General features: G+C 39.6%; 1 protein-coding gene across 7 annotated transcripts in view; it reads left to right on the forward strand.

The window, feature by feature from the left end:
• gabbr1a (gamma-aminobutyric acid type B receptor subunit 1a) overlaps positions 1-26725 on the forward strand; it is an 81525-nt gene that overhangs the window by 47125 nt on the left and 7675 nt on the right. For all 7 annotated transcript variants that reach the window (XM_088998564.1, XM_088998567.1, XM_088998565.1 and 4 more), the window contains 10 exons: positions 5066-5311; positions 6442-6505; positions 8789-8866; positions 13768-13918; positions 16335-16467; positions 18676-18792; positions 20753-20863; positions 23054-23147; positions 25000-25127; positions 25211-25339. In XM_088998564.1, the coding sequence (XP_088854690.1) occupies positions 5066-5311; positions 6442-6505; positions 8789-8866; positions 13768-13918; positions 16335-16467; positions 18676-18792; positions 20753-20863; positions 23054-23147; positions 25000-25127; positions 25211-25339 (1251 nt within the window). The remainder of the gene's footprint in view (positions 1-5065; positions 5312-6441; positions 6506-8788; positions 8867-13767; positions 13919-16334; positions 16468-18675; positions 18793-20752; positions 20864-23053; positions 23148-24999; positions 25128-25210; positions 25340-26725) is intronic.

Raw genomic sequence — 26725 nt, forward strand, 5'->3', positions numbered from 1 at the left:
GGGGTTTCTCATAAAATAAGACTTGATTCAGTTGATGAATGTCACATTTTTTTATATCTGATTACAAATTTGTATGATAGCCAATGTTATCGATGAGAAGGTTTCTTCAGCCGTCATCTGTACAAAAGTGAAGGTTTCGGACGTTTCGCCTCCTATCCAAGAGGCTTCGTCAGCGAACTAAAGTCTGACTGGTCGTATCGGCCCCATTTATATATCCCTAATGTCCAGACCTGGTGGCGCCGGACACAGCTATGATAGGTCCCTACTCTCAGGTTGGGGGAGGCGCGGGACCCCCCCCTGTGGCCCCACTGATTGTTCCTACATTCCTGACTAACGATTGGCCTATTACACCCACTCCCCCCGGTATCACCTCATCAGCATAACGACCCTCATCAGCATTGCGAAAGTTGCCTAACCTGTTTTGCCTGAGCAGGCTATTGTATGAACGATCCAAATTGAACCTCACACCACCAGACCGGTTTAATGAAGGATTTTGTTGTTTTATAAGAATCGCCTCTTTTACCCCCCTTTCAAACCATCTATGTTCTTTCGCTAAGATTTTAACCTCATTGTCGTCAAATGAGTGGTTAGTAGCTTTTAGGTGCAAATGTACTGCCGATTGGGGTCCACTAGTATTATCCCTGCGATGTTGATAAAGTCTTTTTTTGAGAATTTGTTGAGTCTCCCCAATGTACTGCTCTTTACAATTTTCATTCTTACAATGTATGGAATAAACTACATTACTTTGTTTTTCATTTGGTAGCCTATCTTTTGGATGCACTAATTTTTGCCTTAACGTGTTTATCGGTTTGAAATAAGTAGGAATTTTATGTTGCCAAAGGACTCTTTGTAATTTTTCAGAAACTCCTGCAATGTACGGTACTGCTACTCCTCTCCTTTTAGAATCTTGAGAATTATTGGTTTCGTTCGCTATTCTTTCTTTCTGACATTTGTTGAATGACCACTGAGGGTACCCACAGTTAGTGAGTGCTCTCCTGATATGTTCAACCTGAGAGTAGGGACCTATCATAGCTGTGTCCGGCGCCACCAGGTCTGGACATTAGGGATATATAAATGGGGCCGATACGACCAGTCAGACTTTAGTTCGCTGACGAAGCCTCTTGGATAGGAGGCGAAACGTCCGAAACCTTCACTTTTGTACAGATGACGGCTGAAGAAACCTTCTCATCGATGGACCACTCCTGTACGACTGAGAGCTTACACAGACGTATAGCCAATGTTAGTTTTAAATGTTGTTCAGGATCGGCCTTTGTTGGAAATAAAAATAGTAATACAGTGAGACCTCAACTTACGAACTTAATTGGTTCTCAGACCGAGTGTGTAAGGTGAAAAGTGTGTATCTCAAAAAAAAAATTCCCATAGGAAACCATTAAAATGCGAATAATCCGTTCCCGGGTTTCCATAAAACATACTTTTCAACTAAATAAGCCTTAAAACTACACACAAAATACCTTATTCTATGTATAATAAATGTGCTATTGTATTGTAATGAAAGAAATACACTGCATTGTATCATAAAGTCGTTTTATTTACCTTTATGATGGTCATTGATGGCTTGATGGAATGGCGTTGGAGGTCGAAGGGAATTGCTGTTTGGAAAGAGAGGCGCATTACATGAGGACTGCAATTAAAGAAATAAGCTGTGCTGTAAAACAAAGGTTTATTTACGTTTTTGATGGTCGTTGATGGCTTATGGGAGGAGAATCACCTTCCATAAGGACTGTTGGTAACTTAACCTCTGGTGCTGTTCGGTCGTGTGCTTCCGCCGAAGATCACTCCGCCAGCCGTGGTTGGTGTGTATTATGAAAATAGTGCTTATTATAAGGTTTAATTTTCAGAAATTTGACGTTTGTAAGACGAAAAGTTTGTAAGATAAGGTGTTTTAAGTTGAGGTCTCACTGTATCACATTTTTGCTTGCTAACTAACATTGGCTATCAGGGCTGCTATTTGCCTCATGGCTCCACAAAAAAACAGGCATACATAACATATATAATAATGTACATTTGACATAATATTTGCGAACTAACATTAATTTTAGGTATGGCTCATCAGACTTGTGCTTTCTTGGAAAATATGACTTAATTTTGATTATAAATATCACATTTTAATTGGTGGTCTGCAAGCTAAGATTACCTGTAGGTGCCGCAAGCTAGTATACAGTACTTCTGTTGCTTGGTGAAAAGACTGATGTAAAGATTATCACTGTATGTTTTTCCCTTGATAATTTTGCACAGTCTGCAATAGTTGAGCCACATTCTTGCCAATGTGGAATTCATTTCAGTAAGTCATTGTCATGTAAAAGTGTTTGCTCGCACAGATGCTTAGCCTGAGTGTTTAGCCAACGATAAATATTCTGAGGGTTTATCAGCAATGTTTGCTAAATCTCCCCAACAGAAGGAGGATTTTCCCCTCGAGGGAAAAAGTCATGATCACCTATTCCATTTTTTTATGTTTCTTTGTTGTATTTATGAATGTATTTATTTGGTCAGCATTTTCCTTTTGCTCATCCTCAAAGTAACATAGTCTAAAGCCTCTGAAGAGGGTTGAGCATTTTGGGGGTTTTTTTTGGAGAAAGATTTGGTCACCTTTGTGGCCAAGAAAGTATATGATTGTTATTTAATCATTTTTGGAAATACCTCGAGTACTGTTAATCCATTCCAATTCCAGCCCGGAACAAAAATTGTCACACTTTCAGCATTGTAAACTTAAAAAAGGCAGGTCAATTATTTTGAGTGGTTTATTATTTGTTATCCTTTGGGCTATTTTCAATATCACTTTTTTAACTCCCTTTTTTGCCCAAAAATGCCCACAGAATTTGTATTTTTTTTAATTTTTTGGATTGTGTTCCTTCTACTGCATAAAAATATAATAGTAGTTAGTAAATGTATCTATTTATTTATTTATTTGTTTATTTGTTTATTAAGTGTATTTATTTTGTTTGTTATTTATTTGTTTAATTATTTCAACGAAGAACGGTGGAGTGTTTATTTATCTTATCTCAAATTATTTTTGACACTTTTTTCATAACAACTGGAAAGAACAGATGAAGTGGGAGACCGATACATGAAATTACATTATTATTATTATTATTATTATTATTATTATTATTATCTTTTTGTGAACAAATCTGATATTGATTTTTGGAGATACAAGCTTTCTGATTTATGAAAAAGATTTTTTCAAGCTTCATGTCCTCAACTTTTTGGAGCTTTATCTCTTTGAATTGACCTTTTTTAATTGTCCCTCTGTTGACTTTTCTTCTTCATGTTTCCCTGCCTCACCTTGTCCTTGCAATTTTTTTTACCTCCATCAGCAGCTGTTGTTTGTAATAAATAGCGCACCTGCCACAACCTGCTGCTTTATCGTTGATGCACTCCTCCACGGGGCGTCCGGAAAGATGCGTAGCCGCAATCACTATTTCCGATTCAATTTGCAAGTTTGAAATTGGCATATTTCTTGGCTGGTGCACCAAGCACTGGAGGCAGTGGGATTCCACGTCACGTTTAAATGCCAAGGTGGAATTTTTTAATGAATTGGACTTGTCAAAGAGCCGAATTGGACTTGTGCGTGGGCTTCCGGGGGAATCCTCGGGGACATCTTGATGATTGCGAGCAATAATCTGCCGTCACACATGAGCACTCTCAGATTATCTTAATTGCTCGCTGCTGAGAGGACAGAGTTCACAAATCACCCGGGGCTCATTTATGCCCCAAAATAGGTGGCGTGGCGTTTTGATGGAATTCACCCACACTTAAATGCTGTTATTTTGTGGCCATCATTACATCTCAGGTTCATGTGACACTTTAGAGACAAATCTTGACATTGATTGACACATGCCTTCCGAGAGTCATACTCCCATTTACTTCTCTTCCGCTCCACAAACACTGCATGCCCAATGGTGAAGATTTGACTAAACGTAAATCTTTGCGACATTAATTATGCTATTACCTTTTTAAACAACCTGGCCGTATGTTTGTGCTATTATTAGGCTTCAAAGTGACCTGAATCAAGACAAGCTCAATGAAGTGTACAAAACCGAGATGATGGCAATTTTAAATACTGTAATAGTCTCTGAACCACTGCATGCCAAATATGTGAAAATTTGACACAACAAAATCGCCCATATTTAGTTACTTAAAACCCCGATTTAATCCCAGCAATCCCACTTCTCCCGTGACATCAATTTGACATCAATTCAATGTTGAATTTCGCATTTCAATGTCATTTTTGATGATGGATTGACTTCAGATTGAGGGTCCAAAATTCTCCAAGTTAAAAACTCACACCATCTTAAATTGTAGCACATTTGAAACTTATGTTTCCTTATTACGACCGACATGAAAAGTTGAAATTTTGCATAACAAGTAACAAAATAAAACAAAAACAAAAAGCTAGCTAGCTAGCAAGATAGCTGGATAGATTGTCTGTCTGGAAAAGCCAGCTAACGAGGTAGTTAACTTGAGAGAAATATATCAATCTATCTATCTAGAAAAAGCTAGCTATCTGGAGAGATTATCTAATGCAGGGGTGTCAAAGTCATTTTTTGCCGCCGGCCACATTGTAGTTATGGTTTCCTCTCGAGGGCCGTTATGAATTTGGGGAACCCATTAGAATGTTTAAATCCTTTCAAATATTACATATAGAGCACACAGCAAATTAATGAATAACTCGTTTTCAAATCTGAAGTCAAGAATAATTACTTTTATTGTGGTTGACATCCAAAAATATGAAATTTTGGCTCAGATTGTAGCAATCATCATGGAATTTAACAAGTTTGATTTGCTTTCGCGGGCCGAAAAAAATGATGTGGCGGGCCGGATTTGGCCCGCGGGCCTTGACTTTGACACCTGTGATCTAATGTATATAGAAAAAGATAGCTAACTAGGTAGCTAGCTCGAAAGATATTTATCAATCTATCTAAAAAAAACTAGACGGATGGATGGATAGATAGATGGACGGACAGACAGACAAACAAAAAAGGTTTGATTTGAAACAATTTTTTCCGCATCACATTCTTTTCTCTTCTTTTTTTGTCTCAATCAGACATCCCAGGAATTTCTGGCTGCTTTGATATCCCGCCTGGGCGTCAAGAATCCAGAGGAGACTGGCGGCTTCCAGGAGGCCCCGCTGGCTTACGATGCCATCTGGGCTTTGGCACTGGCCCTCAATAAGACGGTGGCGCCGCTCAAGGCCAAGGGGCGGCGGCTGGAGGACTTCAACTACAACAACAAAGACATCACATCTGAGATTTACCGGGCACTCAACACCAGCTCTTTTGAAGGTGTTTCGGTAGGTTTGGTTTCAAGATGCAAATCAATTTACATTGGTGCTTCAGTACTGTAAAACCCTCGTATGGAGGGTTTGCATGGTTATCTGTTTGGCACAGATGTCTATTAATGAAAAGGAGAATGTTTAAAGGACATCACTTCAAATGACTTCTCTTGAGCGCATTTTACAAAGATTCCACCGCATTTGGCTATATTTTACATTTCAAGACTCGCGCTGAATATTCAGGAAGTCTTGTTTTCGAGTTGATGACGATTCTTGAAGTGATGTCACATTTGGAACGCCCCTGACACACAATGCATTTTGGGTACTTTGTTTGCACTGAAAACATCGTGTTGATCCGCGTTGATGGAAATTAGAAGGAAAACTACATAAATAATGCGATGGTGAATTGTTGTGTGTCGCAGCCAATTGCGTTAACACACATAAACAATGTGTAAATTTACACAAATTCCCAGCGGACAAATCATCCATTTCCAACGGAGCTTGTGCGCCATCTTGTGCATTTTCTGGGCGCTACATTGGAGTCCAGACGGCTCAAATTGACGGAAGAACTTCTTTAATCGATTGCAAACATTTATGCTTTCCTCTTCAGAACTCTTTGAATCATATTCATAACTGGATGAGTAACAAGAAAGCATCTTCTCCGAATCTGAAGCCATTGTTTTGATTCTACAGCAAGGCAAGACGTCCTCGCATGATGTCATGAACAAGGGGGCGCGACCTTCTGAAACCCGGTATCTCCGGGGTCATTTTAAAGTAGTTTTGGGACACTTTAACTCATTTTTATTGGTGTTTTGCATTTGACTACAAATATCAGCCTTAGGTATTTTAGATTCTATAAAACGTTTTTCTGATGTCAGTTAGGAAAACAAAAAATGGTGTCGGTTGTCCTTTAAACGAATGTGTTGATGTGATTTCTATAAATCCCATGGAAAGTTTTCAAATTGTGCACTTGTTACCCATCTTAACTTTAAATGGAATCTTACCTGCAACTAAAGACAAAATTTTACACCCCTGCAAAACGCCAATATTAACTCTACGAGAGCTAAGCAAACATATCATCGAAGTGCATCTGGATCCAAACTAAGAGGTTTGCTATTTTCCTTAAAAATGTCCTTTTTTTCCCTTAGGGCCAAGTGGTGTTTGATGCTCAAGGTTCCAGGATGGCCATGACCCTCATTGAACAACTACAAGGTAAAAGAAAGGCATTTCACTTCAAAACTACTAAATACAATTTGTGCCGAGAATTGCATGTTAATGTAGAACAGCTAAAACTGAACTGAAATGCTGTCAGTTCAGAACAAATTCCTTTTGGGACGATATGAAAAAAAGCCATCCCTTCAAAGCACGAAGGAATCACTACTGTAATTAAACTTTTGTAGACTATTTGGATTCTCAACTCACATTTGAGTAAAATCCTTTTTAGGTGGCGAAAAAAAATGGCAAACACCGTCTAACCGCCCTGTGTATCTTTCTGTAATTGCACTGAGCAAAGAACGTGCTTGCTGAAGTTTGATTGCGACAATAATCCAATGGGCCACCAGGCTACAGTTTGTCACTTCACGACTTTTTGGGATGATTACTTTTTTCCCACTTTGTTTTTTGCCTCCTGAAAAGATGAGCTTCCTTCACACCCCAGCCTCACATCAGGTTATGTGCTGGTGTCAGAGGTAATTTGGCCCGCACAGTGAAATGACCTCATGTGAATCTGCGTTTGTGATTTTTTTTTTTTTTTTTGCGAGGGAGCTCATTATTATTCCCGGTCAAGGCCACCACATGAGCTCTTTTTTTTCATCTCCCTCACCTTCTCATTTGTGTTTGTTCTTCTATCACATTTTGTTTCATGGCTCCTTGACACCCTCCAAAGAAATATGTCAAGCACAAAAGTGACAAAAGTGACTTTTACAGTTTTTCTTTTGGGGTTGCTTTTGTCACACCTTAAACTATGAAACAACCCAACAAAACAATACAGTGATACCTCCGTTTTTCTCAGAAATTGTGTGTAAGGCGAAAGGTTCGTCTGCCAAACATTTATTTCCCATAAGAAAGCATTAAAAATGTGAATAATCCGTTCCCGTTACTTTCCGCCTAAATAAGCCTTAAAACTACACGAAATATACCTTATTCTCGGCTGGTGCACCAAGCACTGGAGGCAGTGGGATTCCACGTCACGTAAATGTGCCGCTGTATTTTAATTAAAGAAATAAAATATACTATATAATAAAGTAATATGTAATATATATATATATATTCCCCCAAATTTCCCCATTGCGGGACGAATAAAGGTATTCTGATTCTGATTCTGATTCTGGTATATATATATATATATATATATATATATATATATATATATATATATATAATAAAGTAGCTTTATTTACCTTTGTGATGGTCATTGATGTAGTTGCCTCTTGATGATATCCGAGTGAAGTTGCCGTGCTTTCTCGGCGATAATACCCTCACCCACACTGTCCCCTGCTAGCTGTTTTTCGTTAATCCAAATCAACAGAAGTTTTTCAACCTCTTCTTTTTCCTGAGACCGTTGCTTAGACAACACAGAAACACCCTTAGCCACACGTAGCAATGGTCGACCTAGCATACTGGTACTGGGACGCTAAATCACACAAACGCACACCTCGTTCGTGTTTTTCGATGATCTCCTTCCACTGCTCGACCTTAATTTTCTTTTGTGTCCTCTTCGGCTTAACACTAGCCTGTGGTGGGGTCTTTTTCGGTCCCATGATAGCAAAAGTACTCCACACGATAGCAAACCACGTCTGCACTCAAAGGGGGTGTGGAAAACTAGTGCGCCAGCCACCGTGGCGCCGTGCGGTTTGGTTCGTCCGCCGAAAACTAGTTTGTATGGCAAGATTATATTCTCGCGAATTTAATGTTCAGAAGGCGAAAAGTTCGTGAGCTAAAGCGTTCGTAAACTGAGGTATCACTGTACTAAGAAAGGCCTTTTTACAATAACTTTTTTTTTCCAACGGATGTGGAATACAACTAAGAAAAGCGCCATCAGCGACGCTGACTCACCACTTTGCTTGAGTGTGCCGTTTTTATTTTGTTTACACTCACCTCAATCAAGAAGAAGATGACATTTCACTTATAAGCGCCTTTCAAAACTCTCAAGGTCACTTTACACATATACAATGAGATCATTCAATAGCACAAAAATAAGTCTACCTGTCATAAAATCCATACAAATGCTATGAATGCTAATGAAAGCATGCTATGCTTTTCAATTGCTGCTGTGGACTGCAAATTTCTCCATTGTGGGACGAATAAAGGTATTCTGATTCTGATTCTGAAATAATTACAAATGCAATCAATAAAATCAAATAAATATAATAAAAAAACGTACTCTCATTTTCTGCAACGTTTGAGTCAATTTTATGTCTGGAAAATATTATGTTTGAATTATTTAGGTTTCACTGTAATTGTACATCAACGGATAAATTATTTTATTCCCCCCAGAGGGCAGCTACAAGAAGATCGGCTACTACGATAGCTCTCAGAAGAACCTCTCGTGGTTCGGCATGGACGTCTGGATCGGTGAGTTGAATACATCCTACAACAGTAAAACAATATATTAATACAGTAAAGTCTCGTTATATCGATATCGGATATATCGATAGTCCCGGTTATATCGATACTATTTCTATGCACGCACGGAGAAAATTACATGCAAAGAGGGTCGGATATATCGATAGTCCCGGTTATATCGATATTTTTTCGGACTCCCTTGAATATCGATATAACGAGACTTTACTGTAACATAGACGGTTAAAAGCATGAAAACAGTAAAACAAAAAAATCAAGACTTTCCACTATTCCTTGATGTGAGATGGCACTGAATTGCACTGAGGGAAAAATGTGTTTGGTGTCCATTAGATGTTCGCACGAACAATAATTTTATGATATGAACCATTTTCACTGCCATTACTATTTGTGTCCCAATACTTTTGCCTATTGACCGCTGTGCTGTTTTTGGGTGCACCCAGGCGGATTTAGGACTTCCCTGCTGAGATGACACATTTGGACGCTGCGCGCCATGCAGCGCTGGCCATTTATTATTATTTTTTTAAGAGACTTCTGAAGAAAATGATGTGTTGCTGTTCTAGGCAGAAGCAGGCATGGTTTTACTCAAACGCGCAAAGTGCCGATGCATATGTAAAACTGTCGCAGCTTGGAATTGAAGCATATTTACGTAATACTGGAGATGTGAGACAGTTTCTTTTTGTTAATGGATGCTACAGCTTCGCGGTTGCTTTCAACATTTAGTTTGTAGTACACATGCACATTTCACCATGACGTCCCTGATCCACTGGTGAAAAGATGTTTTGATCCTCTCCTCTTTCATCTAGAACTGCTTCATACAAAAAAGAGGATGCAGAAAGTGGTTAAGATTGAATGTCTTTTGTATTGTCACATTTAGTTTTTTTACTTCAAGATGACGCCACAAGGGTTGCCTTTACAGCAGCTCTGTCTTTTGTTTTTCTACTTCTTCCTTTCCTTTCTTCCAACTTTAATCACTTTGAAATTTACGTTTCCACTGCGAGACTAATCCAATCCAAATCCGGCTCACTGTCCGATGAACACCTCATTAGACTCTCATTCCTTCTCCACATCCTTCACTATTTCCTTAACTTCCTCCTCGCCTTTACCACTCTTTCAATTCCTCCCTCCTTCAGCTCCACTTCCCCTTGCTTCCTTTTTTTCTTTCCTTTTTCCATTACCCCCTCCCATTTCGCTTCCTGTGAGTATGACTTCCTTCATTACCTTCTTACCACACCCTAACCCTTGATTATGATTAATTTCTTGACTCCATCATTCCTCCTTCACTCCTTTATCTCTACTCCCATCACTTCTCCTCTCCCTCCCTTCATCGATATCAACCTTCCTGTCCCCTGCTTACACCCCCCATTCCTTTCATTACCACCTCGTTCGGTACCACTGTTGCTTCTTCCACCACTCCCTCACCTTTCCCTCAATCACCCTGTCCACTGCGTCCTTGACAACCTCCTTTTCTCTCGCTCAATCACTACTCCTTCCTTCCTTCCCTCTCTCTCTTTCTCTCTCTCTTTCTCTCTCTCTTTCTCTCTCTCTTTCTCTCTCTCTCGCTCTCTCTCTGTCTTCGCAGTCGCCCTAACAACCGCTTCAGCTCTCCTCTCTCTAATCGCTGTGGCAACTGTTACTGGGCTGCGTCTCCATGGCAACACTCTGTTCTCATTTCTTTTTTTTTTTTCCACTTTTCTTTCCACTTTTTAAGTCAAGGGCACTCGATGGTTTACACACATGTACACGATGACACACCGACATTTGTCGCACTCATTTGAGTCTATATAGCACCTCGTTATGAACGTTGCTTAAATATTGTAAATATTAAATGTAGACTATTTGAATCATCACCAGACAAAGTAGTTCTAACTTGAAAAAAAAATTGTTTAGGGGTTTCTATATACTATAAATGAAGATTAAATGAAATACATAAACTACCAAAAACATTTTTAATGGTCTTCACATATATTACAATATTTTCTATATTATATATATATATATATATATATATATATATATATATATATATATATATATATATATATATATATATATATATATATATATATATATATATATATATATATAATGGCCACCGCCGAAAGCGATTACATTTGTTTTTCTCTTCATTAGCCAGTCCCTGTTTTTGTTTTGGCTTTAGCTAAATGGACTTTACTAAGATAAAGCTGGGTGATTGTTTGAAATGCTTAACAACAATTTACAATTATTACAATTATGTATGATCAACTTAATAATTGATCATGAATAATTAACAAAACTGTTCATTATTTTAAAGTGAATTGACTTTGCATTTTGCATTTCTGCTCACAAGTCAACGTGAAAATTGCTAATGGGAAGAAAAAGACAAATCCAATTGGGAGAAGAAAAAAAAATCCCACTGACAGCACTTTTTGTCTCACATGTCAAACATGTCATGTGGGAAGTAGATTTTGTCAGCCGTCAGACAGATGGCGCCGCTGAGACATCACTTGCGTTACCAAGGTGACGTGGAGGGTGACACTGACACCCGACGCTGACATTTGACACATAAGCTTCACATGGCGCTCACACTCGCTCTCACACTCAGACACACAGTCGCACCCAATTTCTCTGTCTTACGTGAGATGCAAAAATCTATATTTGAGTGTATATTGATGCTGTATTGTCAAAAAAAAGATACACTGCATCATGATTTAATTCACACACGCTCACACACACTGTACACAATTTCTCTCCCCACCCAAAAATCTGGATCACATATTGCTCCTGTCTCCAAAGGGAAAAGAATGTGGTACATCATGATCTCAATATTTTGTCTTTTTTTTCATCTCCAATACGTGCTAGCTTACTTACCCCATTTCCCTCTTTTATACATACCGGTAATATCAATATTTGTTGCATGCCTTTCAATATTATACACGCACACACGCACACACGCACACACACACACAGAAAGAAGGAATAAGAAGAAAGAAGCAAACAAGCTTTCCTTAGTGCATCTGGCCCTCCTTGAACTTCATTAGTTGGTTTGAAGCTGGAGCACGTTGGAAGCATTTGATGTCAACTCCACACTACACGCTCTTAATTAGCACATATGCCCATGCCCATGTCACTCACTTAATATCAAGTAGGGTGTGTGGGTGTTAAAAATAAATCAATACTCCAGTTGATCTAAAATAATATTTCTTTGATAGTCTATAAGAGTGCCGAATTGTCTCACTATTAAAAACAAAGCATTGTAGCGCATGGGTCTTAAAGGGGAAGTCAAGTCAAAAATGGTCTTTCGAATTACAGTAAAGTCTCGTTATATCGATATCGGATATATCGATAGTCCCGGTTATATCGATACTATTTCTATGCACGCACGGAGAAAATTACATGCAAACAGGGTCGGATATATCGATAGTCCCGGTTATATCGATATTTTTTGGACTCCCTTGAATATCGATATAACGAGACTTTACTGTATGTTCCATGTGCTACCACTCATTTAATTTCAGTAACAGTTGATTTTGTGCAATATAATTAATTACAATTGAGAATCATTTTCATCTGAGATTTTATTTATGATCATATTCATCCTTGACAATTGAGTAAATTTTACTTTTTACTATTTTGTTTTACCTTGTATTATTTAAGATACAATAAATCAATAAAGCCTTGCAGTTTAATAGAAATATAATTCAGGTATTAATTATGAATATATTCATGTCATATTTTACCAATCATTTACTGTCTAACAAGATGAAGATTGCGATAAATTGCAATAAAAATATCAGTAAATACAATCTTGTTTGAATATTTAAAAATCGTGTTAACATACAGATCCAAATGTATCGATAATCTATTAAATCATCAACATGTAATACTCAAGTTTGCATTTCATTTTGATGCTTTTTAAACATCAGCACATGGGATTTAACATTCAATAACATACTAATGATGTTAAAATATCTGACTACTTTGTAAATATCATCAAAAATATATATCTAAAATACACTACATTGTATTAGATTGGATTAGCCTTTATTCGTCTCGCAGTGTAGAAATGTACATTTCACAGCAGCAAAGTTATGGCAGGGAGAGGAAAGGAAAGGAAGAAGTATACAAACAAAATACATGAGCTGCTGTAAAGGCAGCCACTCTCGTGCCGCCAATTTTAGGTAAAAAAATAAAAATTATGACAACATAAAGACAGTCATTCAATCTTAAGCACTTTCTGCACCCTCTTTGTTGTATGAAGCAGTTCGAGATGAAAGAGGACAGGATCAAAGTGTCCTTTTCACCAGTGGATCAGGGACATCATGGTGGAATGTGCGTGCACCTCTGCTACAAGCTAAATGTTGAAAGCAAACACGAAGCTGTAGCATCCATTGTGCAAAAAAAGCTATTGTCTCACATCTCCTGTCCCATGTAAATCCGCTTCAATTCCAATCTGCGTTATGTTACAGGTGTATGCTCTATGCATCAAACTAAGAGTAGAGTTTGTGGAATATGAATCAAGCAGCAAAATCGATCCATTTTTATCCATCTTGGGCGGCGGCCATTTTTGCCGTGTACTTCCACCTGCCGTCGCTTGAATATGACATCACAGTGCCTTTGGGCTCAAGTAGCGACTGTCAAGACTCACTAGTTTTTTGGGTGTAGTCATTGTTACTTGGTCATTTTCAATTCACTGCACGTGGCAATGTGTCTGCCAAATTTGCATTCCACAAACGCAATATTAATCCGAAGACCGTGTTTATTCTAATAAGGGCGCATTGCACATATTATTGCAAAAGGAAACTGTTGAATTGACATCTCCTTTAAGATGAACATACGGAATATCACAAAAAAATCCACAAATAGCTTTCTTTGCTTGAAATGACTGAATGTGCTGAATTTTCTCCATTTAGGGGCGGGGCCTCCAGCGGATCGCACTGTTGTCGAGAAAGAGTACCGCTTCCTATCGCAGAAATTATTCGCTGCCGTGTCCGTGTTTGCCGGCCTCGGCATCCTGTTGGGCGTCGTGTGTCTCACCTTTAATATCTACAACGGCAACGTGCGGTAAGAGTACACCGGAGCTTCCAAAGTTATTGATAACTTGAAATTAAAAAGTAAATGAGTTCAGAAGAATGTCGAAACGGTGGGCGACTCGTGAGCACGTCCGCCTCACAGCGCAGAGGTGTGAGGTTCGATTACAGCTTCCCAGCACCCCCGTGAGGATAAACTGATTTTTAAAAAATGGATCGATGGACAAGTTCCTTCATATTTAATTTCACGTGTTTCTTAGCGTCAAGATCCGTGGCCGGCAAGATACTTTACAATCCCAGCGGGTAGCTGAAGGAATCGATCATGGCGAAAATCCTTCAAAAATGTTTTTTGATCTGAGATTTCTCTGTGGTCTATCCGACATGCGAAATTTGTTTTTGACCTGGACACGCTGATCTCAAAACCGATATGTGAGCTCATCAGGAGTTTTCGGCAGATTCTGCGGCGGTGGGATCTCCTCCGGCTTTGATTAGATTTTGCACGCAATTTGGCTGAGAGAAGAGTGTCGGATCACATCAAATGTTTTCATTAAGTCGCTCTCGGTTGGAAGTCTCACACTGACAAGATACTTTGCGTCCAATTGGGCCATTTAGGATTGTCAAAAGTCATTACCTTTACTCAAGTGATTGCGTGCTGGCTGAATAGAGTAAATCTACGTTTATCACTCAGGATTTTACAGACCACCTGCGATCAGTGGAAATAGAAAGAATATTTTATAAAATAATTTTTTGCTATCCAAACTGTATGGTTTTAAACTCCAACACATTCGGAATACAGACGCTCCCCAACTTACGAACGAGATACTTTCCGAACTGTCGTTCGTAAAGTGAATGTGTTCGTAAGTTGATTCAGTGCTATACTTTGTATGTAATGGATGTTTATTGCTTATGTAGGTAGGTTTAAAGTTTATATAAATATATTAAAGTAACCTGTAGTACTTTGTACTGAAGCGTGCTTGCTTCAAGATGGATTATTTCCCACATCCATTTAACAGTTAAATGGATGTGAATGAGTTGTGAATGAGTTAAATTTTAACTCATTCACTGCCAGACATATGCAAAAATGTGTCCACTCTAGTGCCAGGGTTTTTGTCATTGTCACTTGAATTCCAGGACCCACAGAATATTGAATTTTCGGAGTACATAAACATTCAATGCAGCGTAAGAAACCTGAGACTCTCTTCTTTCATCAGAAAAAAAGAGTTAATTCCCAAGTTAAATGGGTCTGGAGTTATCTGATCTTGAAACGAGGGTGGCTGTACAAAAAGGCCAATGCTGCCCCCTCGTGAGAGGGAAAAACATTGCCAGAGGTCAGACCAGCACTTTATGGTACCCCCTGCAAGTTTTAGGATGTAAACATTCAATACAGTGTTAGAAACCTTGGACTCTCTTCTTACATCAGAAAAAAGAGTTTATTCCTAAATGATATGGGTCTGGAGTTATATGAGCTTGAGGGTGGCTGTCCAAAATACAATGCAATACATACATATTGGTTTATATAGCGCTTTAACATCAACTGAAGCCGGAATAAAGCGCTAACATGGAAAAAACAGAAATGCTGACACCTTGTGGAAAAGAAAAGAAATTGCCAGAGGCCATGGCCAGCGCTTTATCAGCACCCAAGCATGAAAAAACAAAACCCGAACAAATTCGGGAATGGCGGCATCTATCATATTTTCAATTCCCGAATAAATTTGTGAATGAGTTAAACACCGACACATTTGGAACAGACGCAAACTCCTGAAAACGGGTTAAAATGCTAGTTCAAATATTCCTTTGCACGTTCTTGATCGATCAGTTGAAATAACGGACAGTTAGGACGGCGGAAAAAATTATTGGCACCGCCCCTACCCACTCTCGAGGACTTGCACACTGCAAGACTCCAAACTAGGGTGCGGAAAAATCATACTGGACCCTCCGCACCCTGCCCACCACCTTTTCCAGCTACTCCCCTCAGGCAGGCGCTACCGATCCATGCGTGCCAAATCCAGCAGACATTTAAACAGCTTCTTCCCCCAAGCCATTAACTCTTTGAACAGTAGCCCAAATGGAATTGTATAGTGCCTCTTTGCAATGTTTTTGCTGATGATACTAGTGCCGTGTGTTCGACCGGAAACAAATTGCTTGTGTGTTCTACATACTTGGCAATAAAGATGATTCTGATTCTGATAAGAGGCCTAGCATGCTTGCTTCAAGATGGATTATTTCTCACTTCCATTTAATGATACGTAAAACATGCAAAGGGGAAAAAAATGTAACATGTCCATTTTCCAAGCAGCCGTATTGATTTGGCCATTTTTTAACATTTTCAACAAGGTTTCAAGACCCAGAAAAAAGATCATATTCTATGACAACATAAGCACCAAACTGACCAAAAGAATCCGTTTTTCAGTTTTATGTCAGTGACGATTCACATATGTATTCTATTGCAGCTACATCCAAAACTCTCAGCCGTACCTCAACAACATGACAGCAGCAGGCTGCATGATGGCTCTGGCCGCCGTCTTCCCGCTCGGTATCGACGGACATCACGTACACCGATCGCAGTTTCCTGTCGTCTGCCAGGTATGCAAAAAGGACTGCTTCAAACCAAAATGTTCACACTTCCTGTTCACACTTTGGTTCGTGTGACTTTTTTTTCTATAATGATAGATATTTCCTCCCAATTTTCTGTCTATCGATAAAACTGAGCGCGAGTTTTTCCTACCTGACAGAGTGCTATTGAAATGTTCAGCAAGAACGACCGACTTCCTGTCCACTTTCAAACATTGCTTCTCGAGACCTTTTTGTCTGTCCTGATAAAATTGAACTAATTTTTTTGTTGATCAGTAAAACTTGTCTTAAGATCATATTTTTTTCCTTCTGACCTTTTTTTTGGGTCACTCATGTGAAAGTGAATTTTACTGATGTAAAAATGAAACTTTTTTTTTACTCATTCCCTGCTATACAATGTGCAAATATGTGTCGACTGCAGTGCCAGGGTTTTAGTCATTTTCACTCAAATTCCAGGACCCACAGAATAGTGAGTTTTAGGACTACATAAACATTTAAGACAGCGTTAGAAACCTTAGACTCTCTTCTTTCATCAGAAAAGTTAACTCCTAAGTTATATGGGTCTGAGCTTGAAATGGGGGCGGATGTACAACATACAATACATACACATACCTACATTCTAAAACATTTGACTTTTAGTTTTGTCCAAGATTAACTAATTCAGTGGCAGACATGTCAAAATGTGTCCACTACAGTGCCAGGGTTTTTGTCATTTTCACTCAAATTCCACGACCCACAGAATATTGAGTTTTAGGACTACATGGTTAGCACACCGGCTGCACAGTGCAGAGGTCGCCGGTTCGCGTCCCGGTCCGGCCTCCCTGTGTGGAGTTTGCATGTTCTCCCCGGACCCGCGTGGGTTTTCTCCGGGTCCTCCGGTTTCCTCCCACACTCCAAAAACATGCATGGCAGGCAGATTGACCACTCCAAATTGTCCCTAGGTGTGAGTGAGAGAGTGACTGTTGTATGTCTTTGTGTGCCCTGCGATTGGCTGGCAACCAATTCAGGGTGTCCCCCGCCTCGTGCCCGAAGACAGCTGAGATAGGCTCCAGCAACCCCCGCGACCCTAATGAGGAATAAGCGGTACGGAAAATGAGATGAGATGAGATGAGATGAGATGAACATTTAATACAGCGTTAGAAACCTTAGACTCTCTTTTTTTCTGTCACGTCCGCACGAGGAGTGGCAACAGATCTCGACGGAAGAAAAAAGAAGGGAGCTGGATCCAAAATACTCGATTGAGACAGTATAGTTCAAAAAGGGTTTTACTGAGACACGCAGGGAAAAACAGAAGGTAAGGCAACCGAACAGAGAGGCACGACAGCCGAGCGGGATCAACCTGCGTACTGTTGAGTGACAGGATCATGGAATGAATACACCGGCAAAAACCGAGCGGAACCGGGTGGCTTTTATGGCCAGAAGGCACAATCAATGGCATTGGAATCAGGTGAATGAGCCCGGAGATCAGGGAGGGGAGGGGCGCACACCTGACGCCAATCAGGGTGTGATATTTTCATTGGAAAAAAAGTTAATTCCTAAATTATATGGGTCTGGAGTTATCTGAGCTTAAAATGGGTGCGGCTGTACAAAAGCCAATTGACGTCCCCTCGTCGGAGGGAAAAACATTGCCAGAGGTTCGACCAGCGCTTTATCGGCACCCACCCGCGAGAAAAACCCAAACAAATGTTGTGATTTTCAATTCCCGAATAAATTTGGGAACGGCAGTGAACGAGTTACAGTAAAGTCTCGTTATATCGATATTCAAGGGAGTCCGAAAAAATATCGATATAACCGGGACTATCGATATATCCGACCCTGTTTGCATGTAATTTTCTCCGTGCGTGCATAGAAATAGTATCGATATAACTGGGACTATCGATATATCCGATATCGATATAACGAGACTTTACTGTAATTATATTGGGTTGAATCCAGATGGATTTGGTTAATATTGAGAATGTAATTGGAACATGAATTTTCCTTTTTTATGTCCTTCAGAATTTATGAATAAAATAACAAAAAAGTAGAAATAGCTAAATTGCTTTTCCTCTAAAGTATCTTTGGGATCGACACAAGTTCTCTGCTTGTAATTACTGGTCCACCTTTGGGGTCAATGACAGATGAATCTTAATATTGCAAAGTTTAATATTCATGCTGTGGTACCCGTAGGACCCCCTCTTTGCTCTCACATGAAGTTTTTTTTGTCTTCTCACTCTGCAGTTCCGTCTGTGGCTTCTGGGATTGGGCTTCAGCCTGGCTTACGGCAGCATGTTCACTAAAATTTGGTGGGTCCACACCCTCTTCACTAAGAAGGATGAAAAGAAGGAAAAAAAGAAGGTATGGCTTTAAAATAAAGATTGCTTGGATTAGGGTGTCAAAATGTGTTTTTCAAGACAGATTGTGCGTTTTAGTCTGGGATTGTTTTTTTTATTTATGATTTCTAGCGGGGTTATAGAATCTGATGTTTTAGGATTCCAGCTTATGATTACTGTTTCGAGTCAATATTATTGCTTCAAATTAGGGTTTCAATGCTTGGGTTATGGTTTTGAAAATAAGGTCAAGGTTTCAAACTCATTCACTGCCTTTCCCAAATTTATCTGGGAATTGAGAATATGACATGGAGCGCGATTCCCTAATTTGTTCGTGTTTTGGGTTTTCGTTCGGGGGGGGGGGGGGGGGGGAATAAAGCGCCGGTCAGACCTCTGGCAATGTTTTTTCCTTCCACGAGGGGGCACCATTTGCCTTTTTTCTATGGTAGCACTTTGTTACAGCTTCAGCTGTTGTTAAGGCGCAATATCAATTAATTTGTATGCTTTGTGTTGTATTTTGTATAGCCACCCCCATTTCAAGCTCAGATAACTTCTGAACAAAACTTAGGAATTAGCTCTTTTTTTCTGATGAAAGACGATGGTCTCAGGTTTCTAACATGGTTTTTGACTGTTGATGTATTCCTAAAACTCAATATTCTGTGGGTCCTTCAATTTGAGTGAAAGTGACAAAAACCCTGGCACTGGAGTGTGCATATTTTTGCACATCGTCTGCAGTGAATGAGTTAAACAAATTAATTCTGGTTTTAAAACAGGGATTGCATTTCAAATTCGGATTACTGTTCGAAGATAGGGTTTCTAGTTCAGTATCCAAGCACAAACTGGAGTTTAAACTTGGATTTAATATAAGATTGGATCAAATTTCAGACGAATTTGCAAATTAAAGGTTTCAGTCCAGGGTTCGAGTTTGAAGTGATCTTAAAATGAGGCTTTTGTCTGAAATCAGATTTTGAGTTTTTAAACAGGGCTTCAAGGAAACTGTGAAAATAATGGTTTCAACCCAGGTTCTGGTTCAAATAAATCATTTCGGGGTTTCAGATTAGGGTTCAAATTGGGGTTTCAAGACAGGGTTATGGTTTTAATCAAATCGTGGATCGGAGTCACATACTACATTTCCCAAGGGGCACCATCTGTCTTTCCCAGCTGTCTTTGAATGCAGCACACTTATCTTCGGTTATCTTGGCAGTGGTTGTCCTCAACTGGCTTTTGTGTGTGTGTGTGTGTGTGTGTGTGTGTGTGTGTGTGTGTGTGTGTGTGTGTGTGTGTGTGTGTGTGTGTGTGTGTGTGTGTGTGTGTGTGCGTGCGTGCGTGTGTGTGTGTGCGTGCGTGCGTGCGTGTGTGTGCGTGTGCGTGCGTGCGTGCGTGCGTGTGTGTGTGTGTGGGTGGGTGGGTGGGTGGGTGGGTGGGTGTGCGTGTGCGCGCGTGTGGATATAATTCAACCTGAAGGCCCCGCAAAATACACTTAACTCTGCTTCTTAATCTCAAGATGGAGAGTGCAATATTTATGGATATTTATGAATATGGATGAGTATTAACAGTCTGGGAAGAAAAAAAGCTGCTTGTGAAGAAATGCTTAAAGCCCGAGTCTGTGCTGACGCATTCAGAAGCAGCATTAAGAGTGGGAAGTACATGAATTGAGTAGATTTTTTTTCAGCTTGTTGTACTTTCCGTACATGTTTTTGTTATTATACTGATACGTAGTGAAAACAAACAGTTTTACATAAAATTTTTAAAAACTTGAACCGGTTTCAATTTTGTATTTTGCCCCCAAAATTGTTCCTTTCCTTGATGATTAGTAGATGTTTTTTTGCAAATAATAATTTGAAATAATACGAATCAACGAATTGTAAACTTGACTGTTGAACAATAAGCAGTGAATATTATTTTATTATTGAAGTGTATATATAAAGTGACTGTGTATTTTTGGTCGTGTATCGTTTATTTGATATCCGTTTGTGCATTTAATTTAGCAACAGCTGGAGCCATGGAAACTGTACGCCACAGTGGGCGTCCTGCTGGCTGTAGACTTTCTGTCACTGGTCATCTGGCAGATTGTGGACCCGCTGCACATTACCGTGGAGGTAAAAATTACAGCCCAGTACACTACATTTTCAAAAGAGCAGAGAGAAAATATGCCGTTGAGTTTTGTTGTCTTATGCGTTTCTGCTCTGTCGATGTTCAAGGAGTTGTTTGAAGCTGCATCGTTGCAATTAGCCCCCTCTATGGCGATTTGCACAGCAACATGAAGACAGTGGACCTTTATTTGTTGAAATTAATGTGTACCGTATTTTCCTGTGTATAAGGTGCAGTGGAGTATAAGGCGCACCCGCAATGAATGGTGTATTTTCAAACTTTTTCCGGCATAAAAGCTGCACACGACTACAAGGCGGACCTTCAATGAATTAAAAAAAGATTTCCAAATATAATATATACAGTATATATATAAACGTTTTCCAAATATAAGGCACACCACATATAAGAGTTAGTGTGTTTTTGCTTGTTTTTATATTATTGTCCTACGGTTTTGATTTGATTGAGAAAAATGCAAATTTTTATTTTCCTTTTACGTTTACGTTTTAATATACCGTATTTTCAGTTGTATAAGATGCACCAGAGTATGAAGCGCACTTTCAGTGAATGAAAATTATCACCTCCGTAGTCAGCTTTGTGTCATAGACCAGTGGTTATTCAGACTTTCTAAAACAAGTGACCTTAAAAACAAATAAAAAATAACTTAGACTGAAGTGAAGTGTGTAAGTAGAGGTTTTATTTTCTAAAAAGTACATCTGATATCATTTTAGGACATTATAACATTATGTTTAAATCCCGCATTAACTCAAAAGTCAATATACGATAACAAAACGGGGGGAAAACGATGAAGCACTCAATTTTACAGAGTATAAGGCGACCACCCCAATGAATGCTGTATTTTAAAACTTTTTTCCATATACAGGTAACATCTGAGTTACGACTGGGTTCCGTTCCGACAAAATGGTCGTAAGTTAAACGGTCGTAAGTCGACATCCATTCAAAATGGCTGACGTGGCGTTTGCACGACAGCATCGTATACGATGTCAATCTGTTGTTTTTAAGCAATGTTTTCTATTGAATACTATTACATACCAAACTGTTTACACTTCATTTATAAATTTTATAACTTTTATTGTCATTTTTATCATTTTATATTTTGTATTATCGATTTTTATTACTGTATAACTGTACTACCTGTAATATATACAAAACTGTTTACTGTACAGTTCATTTATAAATGTTATACTCTATATACGGCCAGAAGAGGTCGCCCGACACACACGCTCGGACTCAGGCGGACACAGAAGGAAAAAAAGCAGTGTACAGTACTACTGGAGATGTTGCCAAGACTGTATCTGCACTGTATAACTACTGTCTTGATTGTAGTCACGCAGATTGCTGTGCGAGTGTGTGACATGCTGGCTGGCCAAAATTGTAGTACGCATTGCCGGCTGTTTGCGTGTTGCGGTGCCAGGTGTAGAATTAAAAAAAAAAAAAGTGGCCGTAAATATGGGTGGTTGTAACTCGCGCCGGTCGTAACTCGGATTTTACCTGTATAAGGCGCATCGGAGTAGAAGGCGTACCTTCAATGAATGACAAAAGTTTTCCAAATATAATATATAAATATATAAAAGTTTTCCAAATATAAGGCACACCACATTATAAGAAAGGCGCTACAGTAGAGGCTGGGGTTACACTCTACTTCTTCTACAGGGGAAATGCCTGCTGACAGTAGGTGCGAGACCTATTATGGTTCAATATTACTTTACATATAAGGCACACCTGCGTATAAGGAAGAAAATCAAGGCTTTTGGGTGCGCCTTACACACCGGAAAATACGGTATACCCTGTTTAATATTACATTCTTGCTTTTCTGCCATTGTGTGGCATTTGCAGGTGTTTATGAATTTCTGTGGGGGATTTCCTATGACTCGCAGATTCTCACTATTTATAACGGTGTATTTTGACTTGTCTTTTGAGGGTGACTCAACATTGCTTTCGGGGACTATCAAGCAACAGATTGACGAATATTTTATTTTTTTGTTCTTCAGTAGTCAGCAGTAGAAAACGGGTCGGTTTTCTTCCAAAAAAAAGGGGGGAAAAAAACACTGAAAGTTGGAGAAAAAGAGCCTTCCGTGAAAACAAATACTGTATGTCAAACAGAAGAGTAACTGACGCACAATATTGGTTGTCTTGCTGACACGCTCCTTTCAACTCCCCACTATCTTCATCTGGAGCAGGAGTTCACCAGGGAGGCCCCCAAAGTGGACTTGGACGTCCTGATCCAACCTCTGCTGGAGCACTGCAGCTCCGAGAAAATGAACACATGGCTTGGTGAGTTTTCTTCATCTTCGTTTTGTTACTCGCTGTATCTAATGACAGAACAATGGCGCTGACATTGAAATTCTTATCTGGGTCACAAAGTAGGTCAGGTCCTTGTAGCGTTTCACATGCTTCGCATCAGATGAGACAATGGACAGTGGCAAGATGCCTTCTTATTCTTCTTGCTCTTTTTCTTTCTTTCTTTCTTTTTTCTCTCTGTCAGTTACCAAGACACAGAGTGACTTCTTGCACTTTCAACTTCCAAATGAGACACAGCTAAGAACAGCAATCAAACATACAGTCTGTATAGAAAGAGCCAGCGGGGGACTCAGACATATTTTATGTCCCAAGATTAGAATTCAGATCACTGGATTCAAAGTGCACTCAGTTCAGGGTGTACCCCGTACGTCCGTCTACTACCCGAATGCAGTTGGGAAAGGTTAAAGCATATCTTGCGCTTTTTCAAAATGAAATCAATTCTTGGCATTGACCTGAGCCTTTTATTTGCCGTCAGCTTCGTTTGGGAATCTGTATTTCACATCCAAGGTTCACCGTCACAATTTCACAGATCCTCATGATTTTTTAACGTGTTATTGTCTACACAAACTCATTGAAACGCCGAAAATGCCTCAAGATGCTCTCTGACTAGGGAAGCAGGGCAATTGGTCCAATTTTTGTTGACGGATCTCTGCTAACAGTCGTCTACTTGACTTTTAAGTACATAAACTAGAACAAAAGGGGACAAAAAGTCACCATTAACTCATTCACTGCCAGACGATGTGCAAAAATGTGTCCACTCCAGTGCCAGGGTTTTTGGCATTGTCACTCAAATTGCAGGACCTTGAAGGGAAAAGTCGAAAGGAAAAGAAGAAGACTCAAATTGCAGGAACTACAGAATATGGAGCAAGAAACCTTATACTCTCTTATTTTATCAGAAAAAAGTAGTTACCGTATTTTCCAGTGTATTGGGCACACCTGAGTATAAGGCGCACCCCCAATGAATGGTGAATGTTTAAACTTTTCCATATATATAGCGCACCTTCAATGAATGAAAAAAGTTTTCCCAAATATAATATATAAATACATACATTTTCCAAATATAAGGCACACCACATTATATGACGCTACAGTAGAGGCTGGGGTTACACACGACTTCTTCTACAGGCGGAAATGGAGTCGTGGCTACTGACAGTATTTTTTAGACCTGTTGTGGCTCATTATTACTTCACATATACTGGTCATCTTTTGAAGAAAATGAAGGCTTTTGAGTGCGCCTTATACACCGGAAACTATAGTAATTCCTATGTTATATGGGTCTAGAGTTATTTGAGCTTGAAATGGGGGTGGCTGTACAAAAAGCAAATGCTGCCCCCTCGTGGGAGGGAAAAACATTGCTAGACACACAACTGAGCTTGATTTCACCCCTTACCCCCAAAAGAAAAAACTACACCCAAACAAATTCGGGAATGGCGCTCCACGTCGTGATTTTCAATTCCCGAATAAATTTGGGCACGGCACTGAACGAGTTCAGGTCCTGCAATGCGAACCACAGTCACTGTCACTTTTAGCCATGGGAATGGGACTATCCAACACACAAATGTCAAACAACAATGGCATGCAAATAGCTGATGTCGGCAGAATTTCACTCCCGTGCGCTCACACGCTGACCAAACGGCCGCTTGAGCTCCTGAAGTTGCTCGTTGTGTCTCGGCTTGTTGCAATTTACAGTTATGACACTAAAACCTGTTTGTTCCATATATTACATTTTTATTTTTGCTAGGTTTTCGTTCAATACAGTGTTTTTTTTTCTTCACTAATAAAGAGTTACAATAATAATAACATTGTCCCACACTGCCCCGTGCAGGTGTGGTTTACGGCTACAAAGGTTTGCTCCTTCTTCTCGGAATCTTCCTGGCATACGAGACCAAGTCCGTCTCCACAGAGAAAATCAACGACCACCGGGCGGTGGGCATGGCCATTTACAATGTGGCGGTGAGTCACTGACTACAAGCTACTGTTTGCATATTTGGGTCCTGCTCTTTGCTCAAACTGAATCACTCCGTGCCCTCCCGCAGGTGCTGTGTCTGATCACGGCGCCGGTGACGATGATCCTATCCTCTCAGCAGGATGCCTCTTTCGCCTTCGCCGCCCTGGCCATCGTTTTCTCGGCCTACATCACCTTGGTGGTGCTCTTTGTGCCAAAGGTGAGTTAGTCAAACAACAGCAACGTTCGAATTGAAGTGGAAACACTGCCATCTGCAGGAATTTCTGATAAATGCAACTTTTCATGTGGCACTTTTTTGTCTTGATTCACATCATCATTCATTCATTAGTATATCGCACAGGTGTCAAAGTCAAGGCCAAATCTGGCCTGCTACATCCTTTTATCCGGCCCGGGAAAGCAAATAGAATTTGTTAATTTCCATTATGCTTACTATTATTATTATTATTATTATTATTATTATTATTATTATTATTATTATTATTATTATTATTATTAGTCTCACAATGGAGAAATTTAGTTGAGCCTGAATATAGGTTTGGGATTTGGTCCACAAAATAGGTTCAGGTTAGAGGGATTAGGTCACTGGTGTCAAAATCAAGGCTCGAGGGCCAAATTTCGCCCAGCACATAATTTTATTCCGCCCGTGAAAGCAAATCTTGCTAAAGTTCAAACCAAAATTTCAAATTGTCCTATGTTAACCACATTAAGTCATTATTTCTGACTTCAAATTTAAAAACTAGTTATGTATTAATTTGTTGTACTGTTCTGTATGTAATATGTGGAGGAAATGAAATATTCTAATGTTTTACCAGTGTTTGAAATAACGTCTGCCCAGAGGCCCGGGGCGTACAACTTTTACGTTGGGCGTACAACTTTTACGTTGGGCGTACAACTTTCAAAACGGCTCGGCCCGGATGGCCGACAACTTGTTCAAGAGAAAAAAAATATTATTTTCAAATCAAACGTTTGTTTTATTCAATAAAGCAAAGGCTACAAGCAAACCACAACAAGCTACATCAGGCATGGGCAAACTACGGCCCGCGGGCCACATACGGCCCGTTAGGCTTTTCAATCCGGCCCGCCGAATTTGCCCAAATTATAGTACAAACAGTGTCTAAAACTCATGACAAAAAGCTAGCGAACAACAGGGCAGATAACTGAAAAGTTGCCTGCCCCATTTTTCCCAACTTGAAGCAAAATGAGACCAATCCCAATAAGAAACATTGTCACAAAGTATAAAGTTTTTTTTTTTAAATCAAGAATGCACCAACTACAAATGCTAGCTTGCTTAATTTACGTCAAATGCGCATGGCTGTAAATTTCGCCACAGTAGTTGCTTGTCATTGTGATGCACAATGCAACGTTTGCATTGATTCCTACGAGCCACTAAGCCCCTTTCATAAGTCTCACGTACACTTTACAGTCACGGTTTAATGTAAATTTACGTTTTGTAGCGTCACATATGTTGTTAGCTTCTTTTGAATCTTTCTTCTAGTTTGAGGTTCTGTGCATCTATTTTGGAAAATGACATGCAATTGCACGACTTTGTAACGCTTGCGAAAGTCCGGAAGAAAGAAGCAGGCTT

The sequence above is a fragment of the Hippocampus bargibanti genome, linkage group LG06 (genome assembly GCF_051943395.1).
Source record: "Hippocampus bargibanti isolate YZ-2025 linkage group LG06, ASM5194339v1, whole genome shotgun sequence".
Classification (NCBI taxonomy): Eukaryota; Metazoa; Chordata; class Actinopteri; order Syngnathiformes; family Syngnathidae; genus Hippocampus; species Hippocampus bargibanti.